The following is a 25504-nucleotide window of genomic DNA, read 5'->3' as shown; positions in this document are numbered from 1 at the left end:
TAACATCCACCTTTTTGTATCTCTTTTCTTTCTTTTAGAGATTCTGTCTGTATTACAGACATTCTTTCATAATGTCGACCGCAGTCTCCCAGGGACCCCCTGGAAACAACTCCTTCAAGGTGCGTTTGTTCTGCGGGGAGAATTACTACGTGTGGGCCGAATCTGATAATCTGGCAGGACAAGGAGAAGCCCATGGCGGTCCGGACGTCCAACATTTTGGCAGCAAGAGGTATGGGCAATTGCGTGAGATCCTTGGGTTCACAGTTACTGATGTAAAGCAGCTGTTTCCGATGCTATCAGAACGGTACGCTTCGCAAGAGTCAACGGTTCGTGGTGGATGAGGGGCTGACACGGAAAACAGTCGTTGGGTCCCAGGGGAATGGATAAGATGGTATGATTGAAAAAGAACATTTGATATTCGTTGGAGGGAGAATGCTAATGGTGTACAGATCCAAACACCCAAAGGAAACACTATCATCGTACGAACCCCAATCTGTCCTTATCCACACTCGACCCCGACGCTGACCGCCCACAGACCAACGATGGAAACACTATGTTGAAGGATATGAGCGTTATGCACCCGGCAGCTAGGATGCTGGTTGACCTGAGTGCTGCTCAGGATGTGGAAGCTGGTGATGGAACAACCTCTGTTGTCGTTATTGCAGGCAGTCTCCTGGCCGCCGCTGAGCGTCTGTTGTCCAAGGGTATTCACCCTACCGTCATCTCCGAGTCGTTCCAAAGAGCCGCCGCTGCTGCCGTCGAAATCCTGCACAACATGTCCCAGCCGATTAACCTGGTGGACCGCTCTACCCTTCTCCAAGCCGCATCTACCTCGCTCTCCTCGAAGATCGTCTCGCAACACTCGGGTCTTCTTGGACCCATGGCCGTGGATTCGGTGCTTAAGGTCGTGGATCCTAAGACGGCAGACAACGTCGACCTGCGGAATATCCGGATTGTTAAGAAAGTTGGCGGTACTATTGAAGACAGTGAGATGGTTGACGGTCTGGTGTTGAATCAGCCCGTTATTAAAAGCAGCGGTGGTCCCACAAGAATTGAAAAGGCCCGGATAGGATTGATCCAGTTCCAGCTCAGCCCCCCCAAGCCTGACGTATGCTATGCTTTCCCACGTGGTCCGCCTAATGGGTACTAACAGAATCTTTGCAGATGGAAAACCAGATTGTCGTGAACGACTACCGCCAGATGGATAAGATCCTTAAGGAAGAACGCCAATACCTCCTCAACATGGTTAAGAAGATCCAGAAGACGAAGTGCAACGTCCTTTTGATTCAGAAGTCCATCCTCCGTGACGCCGTCAACGACCTGTCTCTCCACTTCCTCTCCCGTCTTAAGATCTGTGCCATCAAGGACATCGAACGCGATGAAGTCGAGTTCTTGTGCAAGAGTCTTGGCTGCAAGCCCATTGCCAACATTGACTCCTTCACGGAGGACAAGCTTGGTACCGCCGACCTTGTTGAGGAAGTCCAGGCCTCCGGCGCTCGCTATTGCAAGATCACCGGTATCAAGGCCCCTGCCAACCCCGTCAACCAGACCGTCTCGATTGTCGCTCGGGGTGCCAACAACCTGATTTTGGATGAGGCTGAGCGGTCGCTGCACGATGCCCTCTGTGTCATCCGTTGCTTGGTGAAGAAGCGTGCGCTCATCGCCGGTGGTGGTGCTCCCGAAATTGAAGTTGCCCACGCGCTGGCCATGCGCTCCCGCGAGTTGACTGGTACAGAGTCCATCTGCTTCAAGGCATTTGCGGATGCCATGGAGGTTATCCCGACCACCCTTGCTGAGAACGCTGGTCTCAACTCTATCCGGGTGGTCACGGACCTGCGGCATCGCCATGCCCAGGGCCAGCACAACGCTGGTGTCAGCATCCGCAGTGGAGGTGTGAAGGACGACATTACGGAAGAGAACATCCTGCAGCCTCTGTTGGTCAGCACCAGTGCGATTGAGCTTGCTGCTGAGACTGTGAAGATGATTATGAGAATTGATGACATTGCTTTGTCGCGGTAATTTGGATGAAGGCGCCGGGGAAGAATGAAAAGATGTCTTTGGTCTACGAGTAATTCATCTGAAAACTATTCTTAGTACTATATTGGAAATAGATATCATGTTGAGAATGTACATGCAGTCTCTACACCTTATATCCGTACTCCGCACTCCGATATATATCTTTCACTAATACCACGTAGTCTGCACCTATTAGCATCTCCTCAAGAGTGTATTAGTGTATTAGTGGTAAGCAATGAACATACATTCCCGAGGAATTATCAATAAGAACAACTGAAAAAGGACCTTCATAGAGGTGTGAATAACCGCGATCCTTTTTTGCATCACCAATCGCCAAGACTGCTTCCTTATCGGTTTATCGGTCCGCCTTAGCCTCAGCTCCAGCCTCCTCGCATCTTTCCTGTCCTCAACTTCGATTGGGAAGAAGTCTATTTATTGCTATTCGAAATGGCTTACTGAACCTACCTCTTCTGAAACGTGAAACGATCATCCATCGCCCACAACTCAGGGTCCCTCACCGTCTCGCCCTGCGCTGGTCATATACAGCTGGCTGGCCCAACTCAATCGCGTGACTATCAACCACTCAACGCGCCAATTACAACCATGGGCAAACCCAGTGCCGAAGGGGACCACAGCTTCCTCTCATCCTCCCACCGCCGCTCAACATCCATCACCTCCGATACCTCCGACTCAGACCTATCCATCGACACGCCAACAAGCCACAAGATCCACCCAACACCCCAAGACCCAACCCCAATGATCGAAGGAGAACCCTACCGCGACCTCGAAGATGGCGAGTCCCAAGCTGATGACCCCTTCCTGGGCACACGGAAGAAGAGCACTTCGAGCAGCCGTACTCGTCGTGTTGTTTGGATTCTCGGGCTTCTGTGCGTGGGCGGCTGGGTTCTAGCGTTCGTGTTGTTTATGGTGCAGCGGGGACCGAATTATCAGGCTGCTATGGAGGCGCTTGAGACGCCGGACTCGAAGTCTGCGACGGGTTTTACGGATTCTGGGAAGCCGATTACGTTGGATCAAGTGCTTGGTGGGCAGTGGTTGGGGCGGTCGCATGGGATTTCGTGGATTGCGGGGGCGAATGGGGAGGATGGCTTGTTGCTTGAGCAGGGGGAGAGCGATGGGAAGGGTGGGTATCTTCGGGTCGAGGATATTGAGAATCGGAAGGGTGATGTCGAGAGTAAGGCGAGTAAAGTGTTGATGGAGAAGGGGTATGTGGTTGTTGATGGGAGTGTCGTCGTGCCGTATCGGACCTGGCCGAGTGCGGATCTGAACAAGGTCTTGCTGTTATCGAATTTTGAAAAGAATTGGAGGCATTCGTATACCGGCAAGTACTGGATTCTGGACGTGGAGAGCCAGACGGCGCAGCCTTTGGATCCGGGTAATCCTGAGTCGCGGGTACAGCTTGCCATTTGGTCGCCTACATCAGATGCTGTTGTTTTCGTCAGGGATAATAACATGTACATGCGGAAGCTGTCGTCCGAGACGGTCATTTCGATTACGAAGGATGGTGGTAAAGATCTGTTCTATGGTGTTCCCGACTGGGTGTACGAAGAAGAGGTCTTTTCGGGCAACAGTGTGACATGGTGGTCGAACGACGGAAAGTTCGTCGCGTACCTTCGCACCGACGAGTCGAAGGTACCAGAGTACCCGGTTCAATACTTCCTGTCCAGACCATCTGGAAAGAAACCTCTACCCGGCCTTGAGAGATATCCCGACGTTAGCGACATCAAGTATCCCAAGGCTGGTGCTCCGAACCCAGTGGTCGACTTACAGTTCTACGATGTTGAAAAGGACGAAACATTTTCCGTTGAAATACCCGAGGACTTCCCTGGTGATGATCGCATTATCATGGAGGTGCTGTGGGCGTCTGGAGGAAATGTTCTGATTCGTACAACCAACCGCGAGAGCGATATTCTCAAAGTATTCCTGATCAACACGGAGACTAGAACCGGCAAGCTTGTGAGGCTTGATAATGTTGCGGAGCTAGACGGCGGATGGGTTGAGCCTTCGCAGTCGACCAGATTCATTCCAGCTGATCCAAACAATGGACGGCCAACAGACGGGTATATCGAAACTGTGGTCCATGAAGGATATGATCACCTGGCCTATTTCGCTCCTCTGGACAACTCCGAACCGTTGATGCTCACGAGTGGTGAATGGGAAGTCGTGGATGCACCATCCGCCGTCGATTTGAAGAAGGGCCTGGTGTATTTCGTCGCGGCGAAGGAAGCACCAACACAGCGTCATGTATACAGCGTCAAGCTTGACGGAACAGACCTTCAACCTATCACAGACATCTCGAGACCGGGCTACTTCGACATCTCCTTCTCGGACGGCACAGGCTACGCCCTGGTCAGCTACAAGGGTCCCTCCGTCCCATGGCAAGCCATAATGAACACGAAAGGCGAAAAAGCCACATATCAGGAAACAATCGAAGAAAACAAAGAACTTGCCCGCCTGGTTCAGCAATACGCCCTCCCTACTGAAGTCTACTCAAATGTCACTATTGACGGCTTCACCCTCCAAACCGTTGAGCGCCGTCCTCCACACTTTAACCCAGCCAAGCAATACCCCATCCTGTTCCATCTGTACGGCGGACCCGGCTCGCAAACCGTGGACCGGAAATTCAATGTCGATTTCCAATCCTACGTTGCTTCAAACCTGGGCTACATTGTCGTCACCGTTGACGGACGCGGAACCGGATTCATTGGTCGCAAGGCTCGCTGTATCGTGCGCGGAAATCTGGGATACTACGAAGCGCACGATCAGATCGAGACGGCGAAGATCTGGGCTGCCAAGCCGTATGTTGATGCGAGCCGTCTTGCGATCTGGGGCTGGAGCTACGGTGGGTTCATGACTCTGAAGACTATCGAGCAGGATGCCGGCCAGACGTTCCAGTATGGAATGGCTGTTGCGCCGGTTACGGATTGGAGGTTTTATGGTAGGATTTTCCGCCCGATACACCTGAAGATAACATTGATTGACCAATAATTAGACTCCATCTACACAGAACGCTACATGCACACCCCCGACCACAACCCCAACGGCTACGACAACTCCTCGATAAACGACATGTCCGCACTCCAAGAAAACGTCCGCTTCACAGTCATGCACGGCGTCTCAGATGACAACGTTCATCTACAAAATACCTTGGTCCTACTCGACAAGCTAGACGTCGCTGGTGTCGAGAACTACGATGTCCACTTTTTCCCGGACTCGGATCATAGTATCTACTTCCATAATGCGCATAAGATGGTTTATGATCGTGAGTTGCCCTATTTCCCTTATTCTTTATAGTTTTGTGTATTTGGGACAGGGCTGATAATGAATAGGACTGTCGAATTGGCTCGTGAACGCTTTCAACGGCGAGTGGCATACAGTTGCGCATCCTGTTCCTGAAGAGTCGATTTGGGAGCGGGCGAAGCGGTCTGTTTCGGTTTTTGCGTATTGACGGTCGCTTTGGTTTTTTCATATAGAATATCGATGAATCAGCGTTGAGTTTGGATTGCACTTGGTTGTGTTTATTGAAGATTAGTTTTGAACATAGGGCGTTTTTATGGCTTTGGTTTCAGACTTGAATGGACAGATTTGCAATTGGTATAAGAGAAAGATACTGACATGAAGTAATCACCGGAAGTAGACATTAGATGTTTGGACATGTATGTTTGTGATGGATATCAAAACATATCAAAAGACAACAATCATAACCAAGGGAAAAACACAATCTAGTCATCACCAGAACCATCATCAACGTAGCTGCCCTCCAACAACCACCAAGAAGAAGAGAGAAACACTACCTAATATTCCCAGAAGACATAGGCGAAAATGGCCCAAAACTTTCCCCGACACCTCCCGAATCCCACTCCCCAGATACCTCACTCTCCCCCCGACTCCTCATAACCTTCATCGCCTTCCCAATCCAAAGCATCTGCTCGTGCTCTCTTAAACACCGCTCACCACTAAATGACTTCTGCACAATAGCCCTCGTCATCATACCCAATTTTCTCCGTTGGGGAGTCTTTTCGTACATTCGCCGTGTAATCGCTTCGACGTCCTCGCGTGAAGGTGAAGAAGTGAGAACGGGTGCTGATGTGTCGTCGGGATCATCGGCATACTGGCTCCATTCACCAAGCATCGCGAGCATGGAAATTTGCGCTCGTGCGAGCGCGAGGGCGTCATTGGGTGCTACCACGGCGCTGTAGCGAGAGGAATCATCGGGGTCACTAAGGACGCGCAGCGAGGCGCCGACATCTGTGCATACAACAGGTGCACCTGTTAACGCGGCCTCGCCCAGTGCTAGTGGGAGACCTTCTGATAGGGAGGAGTTGAGGAAGAGCCATGTTCTTTCTAGTACGTCCAATGGGTCTGCGGTGCCGCGGAGAGTGACTTTCCCGCGGAGGCCCTTTGACGCGATGATCTCTTGACATTCGGTCGTGTACATCGGGGATCTGTCGATTGCGCCGTAGATGTCGAGGTTGTAGTCGGTGAAGTGCCAGTGGTTGATGATGATATCTGCGGCTAGCAGGGCGGTTTTGATATCCTTTGCGTACCAGACGTGCGAGAGCATGGTGACTGTTGGATGCTGGGCCTTGATTTCCTTGACGGGCGCGAACTTCTGCATGTTGATAATGCCGTTGATGACGGGGTCTACCTTTCTGCGGAAGATATTGCGGTGTTGGATTGTGCCCTGAGCGGTACCGATTTCAACTTCCCAGTCTGGATTGAAGAAGTCCGTGCAGGGAGTTATGATGTCCGCGTGGTGCAGGGTGAGGACGGAGGTTATACGCATGAGGCCTAGGAGGGCGTTCCGGACGAAGGGGGGCAATTTGGAGAGGGCAGAGGAGAGGCTGATGTTGACTTCGCGCCAGCTGATGGCGTGGTCCCAGATTTGGAGGGTGCAACTGCGCTTCATTTTGCAGATGACGCCGTATGATGCGCTTACGCTGTGGTGGGAGGCTTGGAAGACATCGGGGACCTTTTCAGGGACGGGGATTGAGAAGATGAAGAGGTATCTGTACCAGAGTCCTAGCGCGACGTCGAGGGACGCTAGTGTCGGTAGCTCGGTTTGGAACCACGAGGAGGATGGGACGGTGTTGGGCATTGTTTGGGAAAGCCATAGCTCGTTCCAGCTTTTCTTGACGATGTCGCTGTTCCACACTTGTGTCCAATGCCTAGAGCCCTGGAAATATGTATTTAGATTCACTAATGCCCGAGTAGATTGCCGAATATCAGCCCTCGTAAGATTGATTGTACGAGAGCTTTTCACTAGCGTTGCAAGAATCGGGACGAAATTCTGCTTGATGTCGAGCTCATTGGCAGATGTCACATCGTCAACCTCGGAATCCAACTTGTTTCTGAGAAGACCATGTGTTGGCGTGAGAAAGTCCAGTCCCCATAAAGGAATAATCTTCAACGACTGGATATTATGCTCGGTCTGATGCTTGGGAATGCCAAAGTCATTCGCCGACTCGCAGATCATATGCCACTTGACCGTTCGTAAATGATTGACCATATCACGGCGGCACGCAGAAACACCACCACCTTCATTAGGCCAAGTCCCAGTATCAGCAGCCATCACATGAAGTGTGTTTTCCGTATCCGATCCAAAGTCCTTGGTCCTGGTATTGATCACGGCGTCGCCTCCAGGACCAAAGTTGAATAAGTCGCTGATTTTCACTGCGAGTGAGGTCCAGCTGGATACATTGTCGTTGAGATCTGCGCTGGCCATGATGGTATCAGCGTGCTGCTTCAGATATGTCTCAGCTGAGGCAAGCTCGCCATGATCGCGACGGCGCCAGTATGGAGCGAGAGTTCTATCGCGACGTAGCAATCGATCGTCCATCCAGCGGACAGTCACGCCGTCAAAATCAACATGATCTTTCCATGCCTTCCACATCAGAGAACGAGCGCGCGATGTCGAGACAGGAAAACGCCTCGTGGTGAGGCCCAGGAACCGTTGGACAATATTGGTAGTCAGACTATCACAATAGAGGAGTGGGTTGTCGCGTACAAAGCTGGTGTGTGTTGGCTTGGTGAGTATCCCCAAATGGTCATATTCAATGAAAGCTGGCGTCTTGACGTTCTCTCCATTGAGCGTCGTGAAAATAGCCGGATTGAATTTATGATCGTATAGCCAGCGACTCTCGTAGACATCGGAGCCTTGGACAATGGTTGCCCGTGTGACTTTGGCATGAGGAATCCATCGATCGACCTTTTCTGAACGGCGAAGTGGCGGTGCACACCAGGAAATTGAGCAATTGGAATGAGGGAAAGAATATTCGGCACGAAGTAGTTCGTCTCCGAAATGCGGATTCTTGCGGTAACGGTATTGAAAGCGCACAAGACTGCCATTCCTCATGTAGGATCCAGAGCTAATGAGGCCGTTGCGGTTGTATTGGACACGTTGTGACGCATGTTCTCCTTGCACGCAGCGTCGGGACAATGGAATTCTCGCTGTAAAGTTCTTCTTTAATCTTGAGGTTCTTGTTGGTGTGTAATAGTCGTAGTGGTATTCATTGACCAATTGACCATAGCTCAGCTCCTGTCTGATATGGAGAAGGAGGTCGCTGGAGTATGTACAAACGTATCTCAGGAGCGTTGAGTCGTCCGGTTCTGTCTTATGCTCTCCCGCATAGTAGTAGACTTTGAAGCGTTCATCTTCCCCGGCATGCCAGAAAGCAGTGAATGTTCCGTCAAGGCCTTGGACGGAGGCACTGGTTTTTTTGATTCCGATTGTTAATCCCTTCGTCTCATCCCAAAGGCGCTTGACATTGTCACGACCATGGAACAAAAAGAAGACCATGAAGGTGTCTTGCACAATCTTGGAGTAGCACCAAATCAAGTTCAATATAAGCTTGGCAGGAACGCGGTAAATTGCTGTGTGGTGCTTCATGACATGGTCCAATTCACGCTGGAACTCCGCATCGGCGACAAGGGCGACAACAACAAATTTACTGAGGGAGCCGAGAGCGTGATAGAAAAAGCTGAATGGGGTTTTCAGCAGACGAGCAATTCTAGCACATGTGAGTGGAGGACGCGGAATGTATGCGGCGAGCTCTGGTTCCCTGATCAAGGTTCCGCCAGTTCCATGGTGTGGATAACTTAGTATCCTGGCGACAGTGGCTACACCAAGGTTGCAGCGAGCGACATGCACATCAAGAGTTTTGGCGTCGGAAACGCACAGTGTCTCCTGAAGCCAGTCTGCCTGGTCAATTGACAAACGACCTGGCCGGCCCAGACAACGGTCTAACAACATGATTCGGATCTGTTTGGGTAACTGCTCCCACTGAGTATCACAGTCAAGCCCCAGACACAGTTGCCGCAGTAACTCCTTCCTAGCCCAGCGCATGATAGTTGCTGTATTGGATTCCTCATGAAGTTGCTGCCTCGTTGTTTCTGTCATTCCATCCGTAACGAGCGATCCGGTGAGAACTGCATGCTCATGTGACATTCCCATGAATGCTTCTGAAACTGCATGTAGCAGGGTCTCAGCAATTATTTGACAGTTTGCATGGACATCAACATGCTTCTTCAGTGCTCGCCCAACGCTAATAACAAGCTCCAGCTGGTTTGCGGTATGGCAACTGAGAGCTCGGATACCAGGTCCAAGTGATCCTGAAGGGACTAGTTCAATACTGATCATGCCTTCCTCCCATCCATCGATGGCCACTCTCACGAGTTCGTCGGCGTTTGGGAATGCTTCCTCTATCTTTGGCTTTTCTATGCGGGAGGTCATGATATCCTTCACCTCAAATCCAGGATGGGCTTTGGGCGCTAGCTTCAGGCGAGAGTAGGGCGAGATCTGCAATGACTTTTGCCAAAGGGCATGTAGCTCCTCTTGCGACCATTCAGGATCATCCCAAGGTGTAGTGTACGCATGAAAGGTCACGCCGGGTTTTTCGAGTGAGTCTATTTTCCTGGGCATCCCTAACTTTGCCGTGAATAGCGAAAGAAGCGCAACGGTCCAAGTCGCGGCTGCAAGTCCGGTTACCTGAGGATATTGGAATGAAGGCAGACATTGCTTCAATGCAATACCGATGGGCAAGCCCACGATAACACCGACTAGAAGCGGCTTTAGAGCATGAGGACCAGAAAATATCTTGGTGTACTGATACCAGAGCAGGCCGGTATACGCGAGCACATACATCAGAAACATAATCGTTGCCTCCAGAGAATCCTGAAAAGTCCAGACAAGGGCTGTCGAAATAGCGAGACTCCAGGTATGCCACATGAGAAATTTGAATAGCGTTCTCCAGTACACCGCTCTCTTGAACCTGATATAGCGCTTTTGAGAAATGCGTGCGTCTTGAGCGGTCCTGACTTCCAGGGGCGTCTGCTTTGCAAGAAGATCCTCCAGGTCCTGGGCTTTGATGTCGATCAGAACAGCGCCAACCAGATAATAAGCCAGACCAAATCCGATCGCCATGCGTGATGTATTCCTCAGCGAAGCCGAGAGTCCGACAAGGTGACCTCCAGTAAGAAGCTCCACCCATTTATCAAGTAGCGCTATCACGAAGTATAGGACTCCACATCCAATCTCCTTACCTGATTGACGCCAATGGATGAAGGCATTATGCAGACGGAGACCTTTCTGGGAGCTGCGCAGTGTATCCAGTGCAACGTTGGTCTGAATATTCCAGGATGAACTGAAAGGAACAGGCCGCGGAACATCGGCATATCTGCAATACCAGTCGAGCAGGAAATTGGTCGATTCCCAATCTCTCGCAAGTTCGAAGACGAGGCCACTGGTTTTGGCTTCAGACGATGATCTCCGTTTTCTTTCGGCAAAGACATCCTCAAGCAACTTTTCTCTTGCTAGCTTAAGAACAGCCGGATCACTTAGATTATCAAGTGATTTCTCGTCGTTGTTTTTGTAGGTCGAAATATACCACTTTCGGATCTCAGTGTCGTCGGTTCTGCGAATCCTCTGGTACCAGGTAACCCATTTTGAAGCGACTGTCCGAAGGCCGAGTAGCAGGCAGCCAAGAAAGGCATAGAGAACAGTCAGATAAATAGCGACATCATGGCCCGTAAATGTAGTGACAATCGGACTGATGAAAAGTATTGGAACACAGTAGAAGATAATCTTGCGCCCAGATAAAAATGACGACTTGGGATAACTGAAGCTGGCAAGGGAAGCAAAAACCGAGAAATAAGTTGTCAGTGCAACTAGGTAGAGGTAAAAAATTATCCCAGCAGCGGCGCCTCTCCCAGCAGATATGGCAATAAATGCGATGAGGCCAGTTGCAATTGTGAAGGAAACACCAGCAATAAGTCGGGTCAGTATGAACATATTCGCCGCAGCAAAGGCCATAGAGACGAGATAGTACGGACCGCCGCACGCAATCCATGCTCCAATTGCACCTGATAGCAAAAGTGATATCATCACTGCAAGTGTTGCACTCTGTTGCTGATCGTACGTCATGAACGTGGAGAGATACAATCCTCGACCGATGATGGTGAGTAGCAGGATGTCAATCAAGGCGGGAACGGCAAATGCACTGAGAAACGTAAAGCGCTGATACGGGGACATTGGTCTGACCCAGTCAACGTGATCCACATCTGTCTGGGCCCCAGCGTACGCAGTAGCTACCTGCGGAGCGCCATTGACCCAGTCGGGAAGCTCACGTTTAGAATATTGGCACCTAAAACGGTCTGATAACAACTTTCCGAAAGCACTGGGAGTGATATCGAAGTAGGCTTTGCAACGCGACCCAAGGGCAAATGCCTCAGCAAAGGCGGCGGCCTGATCGTTTTGAATTCCGAAAAGAGGGTTCCGATCTGTTACCTCCGTATAGATTTCATCAAATGCACATTTCCTTGCAGCACAAAACAATGAAAGCGCTGTAATGTCAACGTACGCATCAATGTGATGCTCTTTGATCATATCACACAAGGAGCTGGTGATATGAGCGAGGTCCTGTTCCCGCCGTTCAGCCAATATTCGAGCGAAGGTGACATCGACTTCATTAAATAAAGCAAGGCATGTCGAAGTTGAGGGATACTGGCAATGCTGCTCTTTGTACCAGTTTACCCGCGTGCGTACCAAAATTTCAGGAGAAATAGAGCCATCAAGAAAGCCAATTGCGTTGAGCTCCTTCAGCTGGGCAAAAGATGGGGCGTCGACAAGTTGTCTCCGAGTGTATGAACAGACGGCTTCAGATATTCTGTCTGTTGAATACGTTACCGTGAGGTGTTGGAGTAGAAGAAGTCGTTCCTCTGGGCTAAGAGCGTCAATATCCTGCACAATTCGCCGTGGAAGGCCTGTATTGCCAACGAGGTTGTCCAACCAGTTTCCGAGCGCAGTTTCGGCTTCAAAGCAAATTTGGCGAGAGTAGCCTTTCGCAGATAGAAATGTATGTAGCACAGTGCCTTCAAAATCCGGAGCATCTTTCGAGATGAAAATTTCGATTCCTGTCGAATCAATTTGGTAGACAGCCCAAAAACGAGAATAAGTGTCCTTGCGGAACCCAGAGTCCATCCCGAGATTTATGCGCAGCGAACCATCGACTGCAAGCTCAGATAGCTCTTGAATAGATTTCATAAGTCCACTGTTGACAGCCCAATGATCACAGAATTGCCGAAAAAGCATACCGACGCCCTGAACTTTGGAACTGGAAACTAAATCCAGGAGGCCCAGGGACTTGAGATGTAGCTGGGATTGCAAAATTTCAGCGGAGACAGCAGGCGCCACATCGATTCCCAATGGAACACAGCCGCATGAATCATAGCTCTGTTCTGTGAACGACACAGATAATGGGCTGTCGTGAGAACTCATAACCATTGACCAATTTGACGGATCACGAACGGTTATTGACTGATCATCCATAGCCTCTACCTGCGAGCCAACGGATTTAAGTACAGCGTCGAGACTTGGAAAGTATGCCCGCAGAGTATCCCATGCAGGTATGTCGACCAAGTCCCGTTTGACGTCGGAGTTCAGACGCCAATGAGTGTGCGTCGCCATGGTATCTGCATGCTTTAACCATCCAAAAGCGGAAAGTGGTTCGATCGTTTTGGTGCTAAGTGTTGCATCATACAGAGAAGAATGGCGGCATGTCCAGCATAATGCGCTGTAAAAGCTGCACCACTGCAATGAACGCCGCATAACTGCGTTGGATACTACAACATTATCGTCGACTGTTTCCCAGATCATCACGACGAAGTCCCTAACGCAAGCCTCTGAGACGAAAGCCTTAATAGTAGGCTGCATATTCATCATCTCAAAATAGTCACTCTTCTCTCCATTTGGCAAGATGCTCGCGTTTCTGATGACAAGGCCAGAGACTGCGTCCGTTCGAAGTTGACTGCTGTCTTTCATGAAATTTGGTGGCCATGTTTCCAGATAGATTGCCAATCCGAAGCCTTCGATGATCTCAAGCAACCTTGCCCAAACAGCTCGTGGGAATTTGCGATCCCAATTTGAAAACAGGATTCCGTTAAAGGATCTGCCATAGAAGGCACTGAACAGGATATCTTCGATTTTTTCAATCCCGGCGAGCGTTGAATGTCTTCGAAAGATAATTAGATCCAGATCCACCCTGCCCAGTACTGGCTTTGTTCCGAAGTTGGAAACAGCATCAATAACACCTGGCTGAAACGGATTGACAATTATGAGGTCCCACTGATTTAGAACTCTGTATTGCGACTCCGTTACGGGTGCGCGAAAACTTCCAAGGTAAGCACCAAAGGACGATGGCTTATGCTTGATCGCCTGTATGTGCCCTAAAGCAAAGTGTCGTTCTGAGAGTCTACCCAGCTTGCGGAAGATATCTTCCGATATAGTCTCTGAACACGTCCTCGACTGTAAGTCATTGAGTTAGAAAGGGGAAGCTTCGAAGACGTTTGCAGGCTCGTCCTACCTGGTAGTAGCTAAAGCACCTTCTCACTGCAGACTGAATCGCGTACACACATCCAACAATAATGGAACCAAGCAGAACCCCGATCAAAACCTGGAAGCTATCATTAGCGTTGGTTCATATCGGAAAGGTAAGGGATCATTCACAAACTGCCACCAGTGGAGTCTCATCCCATGCCACCCCACGGGCACGACGTCAAGTATCTGGGTCATGGTGGAGCATTACCAGAAATATAGTATAAACCTTCTTAGAAAGGAAGAAAATAGGTATAAAAAAGCAAGGAAGAAAAGCATGTCAAAGTGCCGAAAAGAGCCACCGCTTGACTAATAACTTCTGACCCTTCTTTGGGGAATGGGCTCTCCCGCCACAGACTGAGTCAGACACCTACCACGGTCAGACCAGCTCTAAGGATGTATGGTTAAGGCCAGGTTTACCTTACAATGGACATGCTAAGTACTTGACACTTGGTAGTCGAAAGGAATTGTTGTTTGTCACCGTTGCAGAATTTGCAATAAGGCTCATCGTGCGAACAAATTTAAGCAGAGGCCACAGCTTGTCCATGCTGATTGCCCGAGCTCGAAACCTCCATCGGAGTACTCGATAGGAAAGGCCATGCATCCCTGTAAGTTGTACCGAGTCGAGGACATAAACAAACATCATCCTTCATTCCTCAGGAACGCCTTCTAATGGACAAACCCCCGAGCTCTGAAACACAGCCATAGCCGCATCTGAATAGTTGTACGACGGGACCTCTGCATATTTTCCTGCTGACCATGTCCCTCGTCCTCCCCGCTAAGGGCAGAACACGGTGCTGTCCGTGTTGCATCATTGCGCACATTGGAAATCCTCAGTTGTTCTATTGCCATGTGAGATGAAAAACCCTTTTTTTGACTGAAGAAAGAAGCACGCGACATAGGATAAGGCAACTCAGTGGACGCAAAGACCGAGGGAGCAGTTGACGTTGGGACGATATGGAGTTATTCCCGATCGGGAATAGCGCCTTTAAACATCTTGCAGAAATCACTTTTGCAAATACGCCAACCAATACCATAAAATACACAAATTGTAATATAGACGGACTTCTCATTCCAGGTCGCGTTAAGCTCTCCATCTCCCCAGCTGCCATATAGGTATGCCCACATGGAAAGCTGGATCTTCTGTTGATATGGCATTCCTTACCCTGTTCTTGAATCATGGATGGATTAAATTGACATCCACGGATGCTATCAATTTGGAACACCCGTTCACCCAAAACAGGGCGACCTATAGAGACTACTTAAATCCTTGCCTGATGAAGCAAATCATGTTTGAACCCGAGAGTCTCAATCACTAGCCACGAGATCTCAAGTGATACCGGTCAGTCATTTCCTGGAGGCGTTGCTTGTTCACACATGGCGTCTCTCACTACGATATCTTTTTTTGGCTTTCAATGTACTCCGCAATAGCCATGTGCCACAGGCAACACGACATGCTCCGATACAATCATGCCACTTGTAAAATGAATGGGACCTATCTCGCCCTCTAACCACGGCAAGCTTAGAAATGAAAAAGCCGGAACCAAATGACCTCCTGTGAGCGACTTCTCATTGAGCATGCTATGTATGGAGCCGGAAGGATGTTGTCATCTGTTCCGTCCCGTTTACTAACCAGGTAGCTCAATTGGTAAAGCTTACGTCTCGCGGACAGTGGGATTCGGACCACATTCAAATGCTTTCGCCCTGAATTGCTAGATATCGGAGCGATCATGGTACGGGATCCACTATTTGACTAGAAAGCTCTCATCGATGTTGTCACGAGACCATTCGACGTGTGCGTTGTTCGAGTTTTACGAGTGCTACTATACAAAACACTCGAGTTACTTGACTGTTCCACTCTTTCTGTTCCTCTAAACTTTTTTACCCATCGTCATCACCCGCTTTTCTACAGTCCAATCGAGCCAATTCCTCAATCAGGCACGGCATAGGGAGATTTGGCATTGGACAGTGTGCCCACCATGTCTCTCATCCCATCATCTTTCTTTTCGAGCATGTCTCCGGCAGCACCGCCGGTTGACAGTAAGCCTGTTTCATCCAACATATTGGTCATTGCGAAAGATAATGCCACCGCAAGCGACGCAACTTCGGGCCTCAATGCCTATGGTGTCCCATTCACCGCGCTGCTTGTCCCTCAAAACGGCGTCCAGTTGCCAGCACTGAACAGCAGCGAGGGTGGTAACTTCGGGGGTATCTTTATCACCTCCGAAGTGAGTTATGATTATGGGCAAGAACGTGGCTTCCAGAGTGCTTTGACTCCAGACCAATGGAACCAGCTCTACGCCTACCAGATTGAATATGGTGTGAGAATGGTCCATCAGGATGTCTATCCTGGGGACAGATTCGGTACCACTCCTGCTGGTGAAGGCTGCTGCGCAAATGACGTGGAGCAACTGGTGTCGATTTCCGATACTAGCGAGTTCCCAACAGCGGGCCTGAAGATAGGCGAGGGCGTCACGACCAAAGGCCTTTATCATTACCCAGCTACCATTGTCAATACAACGAACACCAAAGAAATTGCACAATTTGCGGAGAACGGTGTGATTACTACTAAGACCACTGCTGCGGTCATCAACAACTTCGGCGGCCGACAGCAGATGGCTTTTTTCATTTCGAGCAACACCACATGGAGTCAGACTTCGACCTATCTTCAACATGCTTGGATTAACTGGATCACGCGCGGTACACATGCTGGACAGCGACGTGTTATCTTCAATACGCAGATTGATGACATGTTCCTTGAGTCGGACATTTACAACTCTCCAGGAACCGTCTATCGCATCACTCCCGCGGATATGAACGGCATTGTTGAATGGCTTCCGTCGATCAGGGCGAAAATGAACCCCGGTAGTGACTATTTCATGGAGATTGGCCACAATGGCAACGGCAATATTGAGGCTTCCAGTACGACTGAGGAAGGAGAGTCTATTTGTAATGGCGGTGGAATCGAGTATGAGTCTCCCCCTGACACGGAGATGGAGTTTAAGAAGCCCCAAGGTACAGGAACCGACCTCTGGCCAGTACGGACAACAGCATACACGTGGTCTTCGGCCTGCACCAATCGGGATGAACTTTTGCTTTGGTGGACAAACGAGGCCAACCGGGACCAATTTGCGCATGTCTCGCACACTTTTACCCACTTGGAGCAGAACAATGCTACCTACTCTGATGCAAGCAAAGAAATCTTTTACAACCAGGCTTGGTTGAAGCAAGTTGGTATCTCCTCGGCCAAGAAATATACGTCCCAGGGTATTATCCCGCCTGCCATTACTGGTCTGCACAACGGCGATGCTCTCAAAGCGTGGTGGGACAACGGAGTCCGGAACTGCGTTGGCGACAACACACGCTCTGTGCTTGTGAACCAGGAGAATAGCATGTGGCCATACTTTACTACTGTTGAGCATGATGGATTTGCTGGTATGCAGGTAAACCCTCGTTGGGCCACACGTATCTACTACAACTGCAACTCGCCCAAGTGTACCGTGGATGAGTGGATTGAGACGTCTCACGGCACTGGAAACTATGGGAATGGCGGATTTAATGACTTGCTCACCGCGGAGAAATCCGATACCATGGTTCGTCTGCTCAGTCTATCCCACTCACCGTACATGTTCCACCAGGCCAACCTCCACAACGCCAATGTTGAACCTATCACAATCAATGGCAATACTGGGAACTATTCTATCTTCCAAGCGTGGGTTGAGACTCAGGTCCAAGAGTTCACCCGTCTTGTGAACTGGCCCATGGTCAGCACGACACATCAAGAGGTATGTATACATAATCAAGACCAATTCCATCATAACAGCTCTTGCTGACTACTTTTAGATGTCCGATGCATACCTATCCCGCTACACCCGCGATCAATGCAAGTACAACATGAGCTATCTCACGTCGAACCGCGAGATCACCGGTGTGACGGTTTCCGCCGAAAATGCCAACTGCGCAGCACCCATTCCAGTGACGTTCTCTGTTCCCCCGACCGATACACAGGGATTCAAGACTGAACAGATCGGGAGCGATCCTCTTACGGTGTGGGTGAAGCTTTCTGGCTCACCGGTTACCTTTACGCTTTCGAAGCCTATCCCGTTCTAGTTCCTCTTGGATCGGGAATTATACTATGGAATGGTCGGTAATAAGTGTAGGATGAAAAAGGGGCGGTAAAGTTCGGGCTTTATTAAATTAATAATTAGTCAAGAATTCATATGGGATAATCAAGTAATTGAGTCCTTTTGATTAGTGTGTGTTGAAGATGCAAATTCCCTTACTCTTTATCTATCCAAATAACGTGTGGTAGCAGCAAGCATGATAAGACCTAACATAACTCTACCAAGTGGTATTAGCGATTCGCTCAATGACACGAGTGAGCTGGCAATGTGTCACCAGTACGCCCAAACAAGTTTAGCGTTACGCAAAGTGCAATTGATGTATCTTGTATCCATATCTCATGGTATACCACAGCACTACCGGCTCGTATTGAGCACAGTACATATCAGTTACTACTAAGAAGTAGTGTGACAGGAATACGAGCTCGATCTTGTGACTACACTTGTCTGACAGTCAAGATTCACAATTAATCATGTCTAAAATACCGTTATCTGTCACTTCATGCACGATCTTCAGCTCTAAATCGCCTGCTATGGCGACCCCCTTCACCATGACCCCTATGGGCCAATCCACGGGAGGGTGGAAGACGTGGTCTACGAAGAAGAAGCTCATCGTTCTCGTCTCGGCCGTACTCGTGCTTATTCTAGTCTTGGGTCTTGCTCTGGCTTTGGGTTTAAAGCACGATAAGGAGCGGGAGCCAAGAGAGACGCCGCCGACACCTGCAAAATGGCAACCAGCAGCCGGGTCGACATTTCAAATTGTCCTTCTCTACCAGCTCGACGATACATCGACTAACACGGATATATACGACATCGACCTCTTCTACAACACAAAAGAAACCATCTCGCAACTCCACCGCGAAGGTCGAAAAGTCCTCTGCTATTTTTCCGCCGGAAGCTACGAAGACTGGCGCGACGACAGAGCCCAATTCCACAAATCCGACCTCGGCTCAAACCTAGCCGGCTGGCCAGGCGAGCGCTGGCTCGACATCAACTCCGAAAATGTGCGCAGAATCATGCTCTCCCGCCTAGATACAGCCCGTGACAAGGGCTGCGATGGCGTCGACCCGGATAATGTCGACGGCTACGATAACCACAACGGACTAGGTCTGACGCGCGCAGATGCTGCGGACTACGTCAATTGGCTGGCTAATGAGACGCATGCGCGAGATATGTCGATGGGTTTAAAGAATGCGGGGGATATCATTCCGTATGTTATTAGGAATATGCAGTGGAGTGTGAATGAGCAGTGTGGGGAGTATAAGGAGTGTGAGACTTATTCTAGTTTTATTGAGGCGGGGAAGCCGGTTTTTCATATTGAGTATCCGAAGGGGAATGAGGTGAATGATTCGCTTGCGGTTACTAATGCACAGAAGCAGAGTGTTTGTGGATCGGATGGGGCGATGGGGTTTTCGACGGTGATGAAGAATATGAATTTGGATGATTGGATCCAGACGTGTTGATATCGGCTTTACGATAATGAATGCGATTTGAAGTGTTTCTAGTTAGGTTATGGCAATATATTGATCAATATTGTTAGTCTAATAAACTCCTTGAATACTAAAAATGACTCCTGTCACTATATTGAATTATTCATGTTCGGATGAGCGTTCCAATGTCTCATGTGCACACATGCTGGTGGTCGTGTATACTCAATCATAAGCAACCCAGTTTTTGTAAATGACACATATCAATGTACATAGTAGTTGCTGATGACTTATAGTCCATACCTGGTCAACATGGTAAAAGCCCAAACTCAATTTCGAGCTCATGTTGAGCTGAAGACTTCTGTCTGTGTAACCAGCCCCCGCCCCGTTTGCTGCCCAGGCCCGTTCCAAACAAAGACCTATCTGCATTCTAACGCCACTACAGGGTGTCAGCTGATGCTGGCCATGTGGTGTGGCGAAAACTGCACTAAGCTGGAAATTTCCGAACCATTGCGGTCTATGTCCGACGATAAATCAGGATCGCCCTGGCGATCCGGACATGCTTCCGAGCGGATGTAACGGGTGCTTCTGGGTAGGAAATCTCGGGGTTTGATTTTGTGTCTCAGAATAATCTCCATGAAGCCATGGGAATAACCATCCGCTATTACTCTCGCGGAGATGCTCGGGTTGCTTTCTCCGCGTCAGGATCTGGGTACAATTGTGTCTGGATCACACTCCACAAACAGATTTGTCGTTCGTAAATACTACAGCGCTCCCGACTCCCGAGTACTGCATACTTCTCATTCAAGTTCCGTCGAAATCCTTCTGTGTTGCCTATCTTGGCTATCTTTGTGGCAAAGGCTGTTGTACACATATCGATGTATAGTTCTCCAGGATATCAAGCTATGGATAATGCGGCAAGCACATCGGGGAACGACACTACACTGATCTTACTGATAGCGTAATCACTTGACACGAAGCAGTTGTGGCACTCATAGTTGGCAATCGAGATGTGTAATTGTAGAATCGAGTGATTGTGATCCATGATAGCTAAAGAATCCAATAACATATCCGTAACCGATAAAACATGCATATTACTCTGCACAAAACCCTTACTTGAGGCGTTACCAAGCACCCCTCTAAATAGTTTTCAGGGCGACAAAAGCTATGCAGTGCCACACACCACCAACAATTATCACGGTAGCCTTGAATCATGCGCGATATCAATAGTACATCAACAGGAACGTTTCATCAGGCGCAATCGGAATCACGCACCGAATACTTGTACACAGTCCATATTTGAATACGGACTGACAACTGAATCAAGAGGGTGTTACCGCATGCGAGGGCAAAGGCAAATGCTGACTCGAGTCGAATCGGATAATTTACTAGGCTGCGTCTTATGCGTTTTGGGAAGGAAGATGGTTTGGTAACGGTCTTAGATGGACTGCAGATGCGTCTAGGACCAGCATATGCTGGCTTGTATTTATATAGTTAGGGTTTGGGCTAGTCCGGATAGGTTTAGTGTATGTATTGGTGGTGAAAGTGGAATTGAAAATTACGATATCGTATGAAAAGAAAAAAAAAAAAAACCAGTTTCCTTCTTAGTGTGCGAGTACTCGACTATGATCAAAGAATAAACGCAAAGGCATGTATATCATAATAATGGAGACAAAATAGACAGAGGATATCACATCCACCGCTCAAGCTGCCATCAAATCCACAAAATCACCCCAACTGTGCCCGAAACCCGCATAGTAATCTACCCTCAAATGCGTAATATAGACCTCCTCAGCAACCTTCCGGGCCTTCTTTACCAGACTGCGCAATTTGGAGCCTTGCACGCTATCTGGTACGGAATGAATTACCGCACATAACTGGCCACGATTGTCGTCCGAGAGGGTTTTAAATACTTTCGCTTTGCGGCGCTCTTGGAAGGTATCATATGTTGCTTCGAAGACTACGGTGGAATCGGCTGTCGATATGTAGCGGTAGTCTGGAACGACGCCGGGGTTGTGGAATACCTGGTTATTTTGGTTATCACACGGGTCAATGGCATGAGGCAGCGCAACAGGATAAAATATATAAGTCAGGATGGGGAAGCTAGAGCACGTACATATTTATCGGGACCCAACCCCGAACTCCTCTTTACTAAGTCCGTGAGTTCCTGCAAATAACCCAAAGCACGGTCATCGTATTCCTGCGGCGTCTCATCAAAGAATATACCTTGGACCGTGAGGTCAGGATTGGAACCGTTAACTGGCCACCCAGCATACGTCTCAACATCTCTGCGCACAAGTGCAATATCACGATTGGTATAAGTAATGGGAACGTATCCCAGAAGCCGCACATTATCATAGGAAGCAATTCGGGGAATCTCGCGCGTGTAATTTGCATCCGGCAGGGCATTGGGACCCGGTCCATTGCCGGGATTAATCACAACGGTAAAGTTAATGCTCGGATGTGTGGCGACTCTGCAGTGCTCAGTTCCTATCCTCAATACACCGCGAGAAATACTATCAATGTGGTGACTTACACATTCTCCAACGGAGTCCACGCGCCGGGAGCAGGATACACATAGAGAGGGACAAACACTTTTGACTTCGGGCCCATGCTTTTGTCTCGGAGTGGGATGACCACTGCTGGAGGGATGACGATGGCTAGAATCAGAACGAGGACAATGAATGCTACGAGGAGGCGGGAACGCTTGCTCTGGAGGAACCGGTTTGCCAGTATTTGGGAGTTCATTTCCGTATGAGAGCGAGCGATATGGCTCAGAAGTAGCCGAGATAAGAATGCGGGATATAAATTCCTGGATTCTTTTCCAAGCTACTGGTGAGTTGTATGTTGTACAGTTGCATGAAAACTTTTGCCTATTTCATCCTTGATTGTTACATCAGCTTTGATCCCAGTCTATACAACTCACCATCGAGGGTCGTGGATAAGGATACCAGAAGAAGTAATTGATAGATTCGCCCTCCGGATATGAAGGGACTTATGCCCAAGTGAGCATATATAAATAAGATAGAGATCAAATTCTGAAAAGTGCTTGAAGGGAAGTGAAAGAACCACTTGCCTCTATATCGAAGTTCATTCACAAGAATGCAAAATGTGCTTTCAGCTACGGGCTTTTATTCTGTTTGCCAACCAAAGCACCTTATAAGAGGCAATTGATATCCCGATTAAGCCTCCTCTTACATATGTTACAAAGTAATGGTGAGCTGATTATTGCTTATTTTAGCTGCCTAGCGCTGACCATAGCAGTCGGAGACTTACCCCTGATACTACGATATCACCGAACACGAGCGAAACAATCAAAACGATCAAAATATAGAATGATCTACTACCTTGTCGTATGCGCAGCTACGGACCACAAGGATGGCTGCGCATTTTCTGACTTGGTGGGATACTGTATGGTTCTTCGAGAAAGGGGAGTTGAAGGGGACTTTCTATCGTGCTTCCCACTAGAGAAACACTTCATGTGGATTCAAAACGATCACAACAGCCAACCGACATTATTAAGTTCGATTAGACAGGCTCTAGCGGCGAAGAGGTCATATATACCTATTACAGACAAACCTATCTAGATGGTTGTCGTTGGTTTACCTAGGTTGCTGCCCATGAACTGTGAGCTTGGATGGAAAATTGGATAGCGATGATGAAGGAACAAGCTCAGCAAGGAGACATTATGAGCATCATTCTCGAAGGTAGCAGGATAAATGTCGGAGATTACAGTATTGGGAAGAAACAGATTCACCCATCTGTCCTCCGCGACCTTCTGTCCGATTTTAAGACAGGAGTGCAAGTGAACGTCATTTCCGGGGCTTGCCCAGGCCTGTTCGAAGGCGTTATTTGATTGTCAGAACCGAGGGATCGCTACACCAACGGTGTATGTCCTGCTACATGCGGCATCAGCAACCGAATTCGCAATGGCCAGCAGTTATATTCATTCATCCAGCCGTTGGCAAACATAACCCTTTCTGGCGTGTCTCAGACAGATCTCTCAGACAATCCACAATCACGAAGCATTTATGAAGGAGCAGCTCATGCAGAACTCGACACCCGGTGGAACCTGCAGAGCTGCATTTCTATGCGAGCGAGCCTCTCGATGGTATGTCGGCCGTGGAGATGATCTTTTGGGACAAAGTAAGTATGTGCACGTCGCCGCCGGATTGAATGGCCGACCAGCGAGGCCCTAATTTGTGATATCATCTGCCAGAATAACCAGTCAGTGACAGACGCTGCAAAGGTCGTCATTGACAGTGAGCTATCGAGAAGTAACTCACGCGTTGACTATATGGCCGGACATTGCAATTTTTGGTCAGCTCCACGTTAGGTCGCTGGACTGGCGAGGAATGCTCCGAAACTTGTATTGGCGTGCCCGACGTCAGTCAGCCGTATGGGTCATCCTTGGGCTCCTTGTCGCTCGTGGCTTGCTTCATCCACGCCGTCTTACTGTGCCAATGGATCCGAACAGGATGTCCGGAGTTACTGGGATTGTTTCTTTGTCTGTGCTTCTCTTTCCCTCTTCAGGATGATGACTTCTTCATCGTTGGCATGATACCCACTGCAGTCCGCGTGTTGGTATGAAGATATCCACTGGTAAGCTCTTTTCTCATATTTTCTTTTTGACATGACAATATTGACACTGGCAGGCTGGCAACCATGATGGTGCGAAGCGGCGTCGAGCTGGAAAAAGCCCTTCTAGATAATCCTAGAGAGTGGATCCCTCGGTGACTGCAACATGCAGTATCTGAACTGGTTTAAGGAGGGACAGTCTAACGCAACAGTTGTTCAGAACCCACGAGATGGGGAGAACTTTATAATGCCTGATGGAACAGTCACTCCAAAGAATGGAACGGAAACTTTCGGTTTTTGGCTGCCACATGGCTTGAATGCCACGGACAATGCGACATTTGCAGTTCAGTTCAACAGTGTAAGGAACGGTTCAACAAGATCGAGGAAGCTTTTCGAGAGGTTGAGGGGATCCTTAGGAAGAATTTGTGGCTTGAATCTAAACGGGCCGAGTTGGTCGAACAGCATCGAGTTTCTGCCTGGTGATGACAATGGCTCTCCCAAAAACACGGAGTAAATTTTTTCTCACTGTATGAATGTCTGTAGTCTGTCAACGCACAAAAAAGTGCACTGTGGGTTTGATAACAGTGCAATCAAACATACAGTAGCACAAATCACAATCGGCACAGCACAACCCAGGATAAGAGGGACGGGATGTAATCGTTTTCATGCTGCATGATTAATCTCATTTCAGTTTCAGTGTAATAATATGTTGTTCTCGATATAAGTTCGAGTCATACAGAGCTTATTGCTCTATCTCTAGCAATACGCACATTATGATTTCATGACCACTGGAGAACCATTAGAAAACGAGAAAAAAACGGATTAAAGACAGAACAGGTCCTAGCAAGCTAGTCATCAACGCATAACATGCTCTGTCTCCAAGGTATTGGCAATGTTGAACCGAAAGGCCGAGGGAAAGAGACAATTCATCCTGGGTGTATCTGATAGCGAAGTTCAAAGAGGGCCGCCAAGTGTGTAACATCCCACTGCTCAGCAGTCGACAAATGAATAGTTCAAAAATGGCTGCTGACATTCTATAATCTAGGGGTTCCTCAGCCCCATAAGGAAGCATAGTGATTGCTTTAGGGCCTGGGGGGTGGGAAGGGTTACGTTGCAGAGTATCCCCACCAGATAGCCCGAGCTAAAGTCCGGTCGTGAATTTACTGTCAGTTACTATCCCACTTTGATAGATATGGGGTTAAATAGCTTGATTGAGCAGCTTGTTGACCTTGCTTGCCTTCTTCAGTTGGCGAACCATCCGCCCTTCGCACCAACCTTCCTTTATAGGGCTTTGGTCAGATTGGGGCTGTTCTTCACGAGCTTCCTAGGAACCGAGGTTCTGTAAAATGCTCCCTGACTTGGTAATATCAGAGCCATCATTCGGAGTCCCAAAAATAGAATCCCGCACGTAGAAACAAAGTCGCTCACCTGCGGGCAAAGACAGATGCAGCGAAGTCTTGGAAAGGCAATTACAA

At 48.9% G+C, this 25504-nt stretch overlaps 6 protein-coding genes across 6 annotated transcripts; 4 read left to right on the top strand and 2 right to left on the bottom strand.

Annotated features, from left to right (window-relative positions):
• Window positions 1–71: 71 nt before the first annotated feature.
• Window positions 72–2019, top strand: CCT4 (chaperonin-containing T-complex subunit CCT4; the record flags this gene model as incomplete). Its single annotated transcript, XM_043282552.1, has 7 exons — window positions 72–119; window positions 178–229; window positions 282–304; window positions 362–391; window positions 450–479; window positions 536–1108; window positions 1165–2019. 7 exons carry the CDS (start codon window positions 72–74, stop codon window positions 2017–2019), a joined length of 1611 nt encoding a protein of 536 aa, XP_043139920.1.
• A 600-nt stretch (window positions 2020–2619) lies between these two features.
• dapB (dipeptidyl aminopeptidase dapB) lies at window positions 2620–5482 on the top strand (the record flags this gene model as incomplete). The annotated part of the gene is made up of 3 exons (XM_043282551.1): window positions 2620–4972; window positions 5027–5296; window positions 5364–5482. The coding sequence occupies 3 exons, from the start codon at window positions 2620–2622 to the stop codon at window positions 5480–5482; spliced, it is 2742 nt and encodes a 913-aa protein (XP_043139919.1).
• A 342-nt stretch (window positions 5483–5824) lies between these two features.
• Window positions 5825–12997, bottom strand: gtb3 (glycosyltransferase family 4 protein; the record flags this gene model as incomplete). Its single annotated transcript, XM_043282550.1, has 1 exon — window positions 5825–12997. The coding sequence occupies one exon, from the start codon at window positions 12995–12997 to the stop codon at window positions 5825–5827; it is 7173 nt and encodes a 2390-aa protein (XP_043139918.1).
• A 2885-nt stretch (window positions 12998–15882) lies between these two features.
• agd3 (putative extracellular serine-rich protein) lies at window positions 15883–18013 on the top strand (the record flags this gene model as incomplete). Its single annotated transcript, XM_043282549.1, has 2 exons — window positions 15883–17688; window positions 17747–18013. The coding sequence occupies 2 exons, from the start codon at window positions 15883–15885 to the stop codon at window positions 18011–18013; spliced, it is 2073 nt and encodes a 690-aa protein (XP_043139917.1).
• A 562-nt stretch (window positions 18014–18575) lies between these two features.
• ACHE_70237A (endo alpha-1,4 polygalactosaminidase) lies at window positions 18576–19487 on the top strand (the record flags this gene model as incomplete). The annotated part of the gene is made up of 1 exon (XM_043282548.1): window positions 18576–19487. One exon carries the CDS (start codon window positions 18576–18578, stop codon window positions 19485–19487), a length of 912 nt encoding a protein of 303 aa, XP_043139916.1.
• Window positions 19488–21154: 1667 nt separating this feature from the next.
• On the bottom strand, window positions 21155–22199 carry ACHE_70236S (spherulation-specific family 4 protein; the record flags this gene model as incomplete). The annotated part of the gene is made up of 3 exons (XM_043282547.1): window positions 21155–21475; window positions 21568–21925; window positions 21988–22199. 3 exons carry the CDS (start codon window positions 22197–22199, stop codon window positions 21155–21157), a joined length of 891 nt encoding a protein of 296 aa, XP_043139915.1.
• Between the last annotated feature and the right edge of the window lie 3305 nt (window positions 22200–25504).

Source organism: Aspergillus chevalieri, chromosome 7, assembly GCF_016861735.1.
Source record: "Aspergillus chevalieri M1 DNA, chromosome 7, nearly complete sequence".
NCBI classification, from domain to species: Eukaryota; Fungi; Ascomycota; class Eurotiomycetes; order Eurotiales; family Aspergillaceae; genus Aspergillus; species Aspergillus chevalieri.
Note: the sequence above shows the minus strand (reverse complement) of the source record. Positions and strands in the feature narration are given on the sequence as shown.